The sequence below is a fragment of the Ictalurus punctatus genome, chromosome 3 (assembly GCF_001660625.3).
Source record: "Ictalurus punctatus breed USDA103 chromosome 3, Coco_2.0, whole genome shotgun sequence".
NCBI classification, from domain to species: Eukaryota; Metazoa; Chordata; class Actinopteri; order Siluriformes; family Ictaluridae; genus Ictalurus; species Ictalurus punctatus.
Window position 1 is genome coordinate 13,027,098 of NC_030418.2, and position 7,209 is coordinate 13,034,306.

The 7,209-nt window shown below is 35.2% G+C and overlaps 1 protein-coding gene across 4 annotated transcripts in view; it reads left to right on the forward strand.

Annotated features, from left to right (window-relative positions):
* prkceb (protein kinase C, epsilon b) overlaps positions 1-6,815 on the forward strand; it is a 134,239-nt gene extending 127,424 nt beyond the window's left edge. For all 4 annotated transcript variants that reach the window (XM_017463956.3, XM_017463957.3, XM_047154303.2 and 1 more), the window contains exon 15: positions 1,011-6,815. In XM_017463956.3, the coding sequence (XP_017319445.2) occupies positions 1,011-1,157 (147 nt within the window). In that variant the 3' untranslated portion in view covers positions 1,158-6,815. The remainder of the gene's footprint in view (positions 1-1,010) is intronic.
* The last annotated feature ends 394 nt before the right edge of the window (positions 6,816-7,209 follow it).

Genomic DNA, 7,209 nt, shown 5'->3' on the forward strand with positions numbered 1-7,209 from the left:
ACTACAGAACAATATCAATGTTCAGAGTAAAAAAAAAGCGCATAATAAAGAATTCTGTTTGTGACATGACACTGGCTGCTCCTGGAGTGTGAGGAATGCATACTGTAGTGTGTGAAGTGGCCTTGTCTCTCAGCTCAACTTTCACACCAGCTCAAATTGCCTTTCAGTGCCCCATGAAACAGGGAGTCAAGGAAATTAGACTTGCACCATACAGACAGATAAAAAGGAAGAATTAGAGACAGACAACCAGATATATGCAAAAATGTATGTAAATCAGGGGTCTGAACCATTTCCTCCAATTATTCCCACTACTCTGAGAAGAGTGAATAGCATTTATTTTCTAAAAGATGATCACACCACATCATAGTGTTGCTCAGGCTCAGCCCATACCTAGCAGTTATTCAGGTTGGTCAAAACCATGTTATTTCATACAGAGCAGAGAGAGACAGGGATAGAGAAAGAGACAGTGAGACATAAAAAGAGAGACAGAGAGAAGAATGAGCCCTCTTGTCCTTCACTGACAGTCATGGACAGGAAAGTGAGAGAGAGAGAGAGAAAGAGTGAGACAGAGAGAGAGAGAGAGAGAGAGAGGGAGGCAGAACGAGGAATACATGAACCCTCCAACCCTACTTCATTGATAGTCATGAACTCTTGGTCAGATATGGCAAGCAGTGCAGTTCCTAGGAATTACACTTGAATTACCTTTTTACCCAAAAAAAGGTCACTTTGGAAAACTCTATGCCCAGTAATGCCCATTATAGTCCATTGATTGTGTTAAAATGGCCATAGAGGCCAAATGTCTTTCATTTTATTTCAAACTATTTTATGGTATTGATCTGTAAGAGAAGAGTGACATTTTGCAAAAAAATTAATTAAATCAGAGTGCTTTAGAAAATCCATGAAATACTAATATTTGGCTAGATTCCAATGTCTGGTCTGGTTGCCGACTTCTTACATGAATAAAGCAATCCTGAGAGCGAATTGAGTTTCTTCCTTGCTCCTCCCTACAGAAAACCAAGCGGGACGTCAATAACTTTGACCAAGACTTCACACGTGAAGAGCCTGTGCTTACTCCCGTAGACGATTCCATCATCAAACAGATCAATCAAGATGAGTTTAAGGGCTTCTCCTACTTTGGTGAAAAGTCTCAGTCCTAGGATTTAAAAAATTTTAATCTCCTGCATTTTCTCCATCTGCTACACAGTGGTGTTGTTCAGCTTTAAGAACTGAATGAAGACCATCTGCAGTGTGGGTTTACATGTCTAATTAAAAGCTGCTCATGCAGTTTTTTGTTTGTTTATTTTTTTGAGTTACAGATTCTAGGAATTTTATTTTGAAGAACACAAAGAATCTTTCAGCTGAGCAAGTCAATGCAAGTCTATACAATCATATATACACATATTACACACAGTGATAGAAATGTATGCCTAAGCAGAAACCCTATTCAGAATCTACATTAAAAAGAAGCCCAAGTACTTCACTCTGAAATCAGCTTGAATAATGATTATAATAATAACTTTGTTTATTATTATATTGTCAGCCAAGTAGATTCTTGAAGGAGTACTTTGCATGTATTCAAAGCTTCTCAGTTGAAGCAGTGCATGTTCATGTGCATTTTTCAAAGGCTCACATCATGCAGCTAGTATCTTCAGGAATCCGTTATTATTTTCCATCTGTAATTAGTGTTATAAGACACTAATTTTAAGATACCAGTTGTATCTTAAAGAGTCAGTTTTTGTCTCATATACATATACACTGGAGTTCAAAAGTCTGAGACCACATTGAAAATCTGGGTATTTTACTTATTTATTTATTTATTCATTTTTAATTTAAAATTGGAAATAAACAGAATGTTTTGGAATTTTTAAATATCTAAAACAAAGAAATTAAATGTTCAATGTCTTGAATATTGAAGAATATCTTGAAGAATATCTATTGAATCATGTGTTCAGAGGTCAGTGGAGTTGTTGTCAATAATATAATTTGTAATAAAAACTGTTGTATTACATTTTTTTTTTTTTAAAGAAACACTTCAATAGAGGTCACAGACTTTTGGACACCACTACGTGTGTGTGTGTGTTTGTGTTTGTGTGTGTGTGTGTGTGTGTGTGTGAGTGTGTGTGTGTGTACAGTACTGTGCATAAGTTTTAGGCACCTATAAACAAGGTTTGTTTTAGATTTTTTTTTTAATGACTTCTACATTATCGAGTCAGAAAAAAAAAATTGATTTCCAAACATTCGTTTTCTAGCACAAAATTAAATGTTACAGAAAAATGTTTGTATGTAATTAAAGAAAGCAGCATATTAAGAGACAATGAAGGCTGCTGGGTTTTGCGGCAAAAATAAGAAGCAAGTGCGACAGTCAAAGTCTCCAGAAGAGATGTGGTTCTGCAAGATGTTCAATAAAACTTACAGCTCATTTCTTTATAAAACTTTTAAAAAATTCAACATGAGACTACTATTTTTTATTTTTTTTGTCACTCCAAATATTGACTTTGTTTCATGTAATACTGTTTACTGCTCTTTATGATAACTTAATTATTTTAAAGGCATCTTTGCTCTACAGCATATCTTTGCATGTGCCTAAAACCTTTGCACAGTACTGTATGTATGTGTGTGTGTGTGTGTATATATATGTATATATATATATATATATATATATATATATATATATATATATATATATATATATATATAATTTCTAAAAAACAGCATATTTCTATTGCAGTTATTGTAATAAATTGTAATAAAACTACACAATGAAATAAATTGTAGTATTCCGGTCTACTAAAAAAAGGTTATGTGGAATCAAGTGGAATGCAACAGGAAATAAGTATTGCACACAGTAAGAAAAAGCACTAAACCAACTGATTCCAATAATTAGTTCTCCTACCTGTCCTATGCCCATGGTGGGTAGGTAGTGTTGCTGTCTCTCACTCACAGAGCCAGGGTACTGGGTTCGATCCTGAGCTTAAATATATTTAAAACTTTAATTTCCCCTATGGGGATCAATATAGGTTCATCTTATCTTAATTGCAATCAGCTGGGTTAGTGCATGTTGGTAGGATAATATTTCCACTCTAGCAGCATAGCAATAGCACTGGATACCGGTGGATTTCTCAACTCCTACAGTAAATGTTCCTATACGCACCACTAAGGCCAATATCCGCAAATGGAAGGAACATCATTTGGCCAAGCTGCCACACAAGATTTCTGACTGGGCAGTCGGAAAGTTAGTCAGAAGAATAGCCCGGAAGATTCCATTACTGAAGAAAAAGCATGCTGAAACTTATTTGAAGTTTGCTACAGAACTTTTGGAGAAGCCTGTAGATTACTGGGAATAGCGTGGTCAAAGATACAAAAATTTAAACAATGATACGACACACCATGTTTGGAGGAGAAATGGCTCTGTATATGTCCCTAAAAATACCATACCTATAGTGACGTTCTGAGTTAAATGCATCATGGTATGGAGCTGTTTCTCTTTTCATGGTGCTAACATAATCCAAAAATTATCGAAGGGAAGATGGAACCATGTACTGGGAAATTCTTGAGAATTACTTCACTACCATGAAAACTCTGTCACCATCCACCAGGACAATGAGTATAAGATGCAAGACCTTCCAGGAGGACAACAATCCACAACATACTGCAAAGGAGAGTCTCAATTGGTTCCACAGGAAGAAAATAAAGGTGTTGCAATGGCCCAGTCAATTACCAAACTTAAACCCAATACAAAGTGTGTTGAAGATGAAGATTCACCAGTGGGCTCCCTGGAATCTTCAAGCTGTAAAGACTGTCTGTGTTGAAGAATGGCCAAAATCCCACATGAAAACTGTGAGAGATTAGTTTCTTCATACTAGAAGCAAATTGAAGCTGTCATTGCAAACAAAGGCTTCTCCACAAGGTATTCAATAAATTTCAGTTAACATGTTCAGTACTTTTTTCCCATGTCATTCCTTTTTACTGCAATAACATTTTTTAATGGATTGGAGTATTACAATTATCTGTGTTGTTTTGTTGCAATAATATCAATGTCCAGTCCACATTTCATGTGAAGAGCTGCATTGGAAATATGTTTAATACTTTTTTTTTTTTAATATTCAATATGTGTTGAATACATATAGACACACACACACACACACACACACACACACACACACACACACACACACACACACACACACTCTACATCAGAGCCAGTATAAAGGCTCCTGGTACTATTGGAATTAAGTGTTGGAACTAAGGATGTACTTGACTTCTTCTGAACATCACAGCTGCAGTGTAGCCCTTTCCTTTCTCTATTAGACCACCAAAACCAAATTTAGGCAAACTACAATTAAAGGTGTAGCTTGTTGGCTTGCTTTAAATTCAGGGGGATGAATCCAGAAGAATCCAGAAACGTTGCCAGTGGTGTTTGATTCACTGGTAGGAGTATTTCTGAGCTGCCATTTGGATCACCTTGTGGTTTACCTTAGAAGTGTTGACTTTAACCCATGTCATTCAGAGTGTTTGTGGAAATGATTGTGTGTCTGTTTTGGGGGTTTGTGAGAGTGATATTGAGAGAGTGTCTCATGAGTGTATTGAGTTTATTAAATGTATTTATTTTTTTAATTATTATTACTGGGCTGTCTTATTGTCAGTTGAATAAATTTTCTTCACTGAACCAAGGCTCAGGATTGTGAATGAGAGATCAGTACCTATTCACATCTATCTATAGAACATGTCTTGTATATAAGTCTAAGGCTTAAATAATGGCCTTATGTTGCATGGTCATGAAAACAATATAGTACTAGAATATGTGTGAGTAAGTTACTGTCCATGTGCAATAAACTGTCTATGGGTGTCTCATTTGCATATGACAATTATAGCTGTCTCATCATTCCTCCTTTCCCGTTACTTTTCTCTGTTCTTTCTCTCGGTTTCATATAAGTTGATGATATGCTAATTAATGTTTATTGTTGGCTTTTTCAGCTGACCAATGGCAGAGGATGCTTTTTTATGCTGGTGCAAGTGTACCTGCACTAATATAAGTGTATTTGCTCATTTACATGGGTGTAAGACAACTTTCCCAGTTTGTACTCACTTGCTATATTTAGGGTCATAAATGAATGCACCTGTGCTAATGGGGTGGGGTGGAGCAATTGGGGGGAGGGGGGGGGGGGGCTTTTAAAGTCCAATGACACAGGGGTAATTTCAAACTCACTTTGGTCTAAAATTGCACTTTTGTTACCAAAGGCTTCAAATGTGGGTCCTGTTTTTTAGAACATGTGACCACTATATAAGTTACACCTACTTTAACTTAAACATGATACTTCACCCAACTATTACCTACAACAACCTAAATAATTTCATACTCAAATAAGAACAACTTGGCTATTAAATGTAAATCTTGCAGTTGGACAACATTACACACAGAACATTATAAAGTCAAACAAAACTAATTTTTGAACATTGAACAAAATGGATTTATTCACGAACCAATTTGACTGCAGTCAGAGAGATGAGGAATTAGCCAATAAAAAGCCATAGAGTGGTATAGGTGTGAGTGAAGTTCTGTCAGCCAGTCTAGTATTCTATGAATTAATTAGTCTATTATTATGAAAATTTTTATTTTTCTGAGCACATACTTGGATGAGAAAGTGGATGAGGGTTAATTTGTTTGGATATTGCCTAACCACTCCTCTTGGCAATTCATTGTATTCAACAGCCAATTTTTTTTTCCCCCACAATTATGCTACTGCACACCAGGTTACAACAAGTTAAATATATAAATAATAAATTAAAAGCATAAAATACCACAACATCGTAACATTCACAAATGTATTATTATTCATATTTTTCCAGTATCATGAAACGTATCATGCAGTAACCACCAAAAAATTTTCAACATTAATAGCAAGTTGTTAAAATAATTAAGAGAGTGAGCACTGTTTGCATAAGCTAGTAGGTCCTGGGAGTTTGAAGTGTTAAGCCCTATATTTGAGCTTGCGCCATGATCACAAAAATAGTTGCTAGAGATTGTAGAACTGTTTACATCACAGCATTTCTTACTTACTAACTTCTTATTTACTATTTTATTGCAATGCTCAGTCATCGTTTTCAGATATATTATTTTGAGGCTTCTTGTGAAGATTTTTTTTTTTTGTGCCATGGTAAAGACCCCCACTACAACATCCAGACTAGGTTTAGTCATACTCTTATTCCTTTGTGACACATACAGTAATTAAATAGCATGTGGTTCATCAGTGGGCTGTCAGTTTGTGTGTCTTTACATTGTTTTGCTGCTGCTTTCACGTCACTCCTGCAAAAGAGTCCTCACGAATTCCTTGCCAACTCTGTCTAGAGTGTTACATGTTTTAAAATGTTATGATAAATGTTTTATATATACAGATGACTCTAACTAGGAATCATGTCTGGGCTGTTGTACCCATTAACAAGTACAAACAAAATAGCAAAAATAAGCATATATACATGTCTACATGAAGTACCTCTTGGGAAAATGCAAATTGATCTCTGTCTGATTGCGTATTATGTATGTACAAACAGAGGTACAGTGCAAATTTATGTAAGTTATGTGTATTATATCACTGTAAGTATCATACAAATGTAAGCATTTTTTTTCATTGTATTGTGTTGTGAAACTGTACAGTGTGTCACATAAATTTTGAAAAAAAATATTTTTTCCCTCTGGCCTTTCATCATTGCCATGTTTCTTGTACACATATTACTGTGCCAAATGTACTGTACTCAAAAGATGTGAATGTGGATTGTTTGTTTTGGAGCCTATTAAATAAGATGGTCTTAAAACTACAGTCATTGTTCCACTTGTAAAGACTAGTGTGTTTAATACTGATACACACTCATTCACATCAAAAAGAAGCATAGATCTGGTGCATAAATCAACTGACTAAAATACATCTAGTTCAATATTGCTGCGTCCATTGTGAACATTAAAATACCTTTTTTATTATTATTATTATTTCTTTTCCTGGAAAGTAGTCAGACAGATTTGAAAGAATCTGTGTCTGAGTTAGGATCAATCATGTGATAGGCAAATTTTCCTCTGTTACACAACATTCGTACAGTGCTGTGAAAAAGTATTTGCCCCATCCTGATTTCTTCTGTGTTTGTGTATATCTCATACTAAATTGTTTCAGAAATTAAAACAAAATCTAAGATAAAACAAAGGCAACCTGAGTAAACACA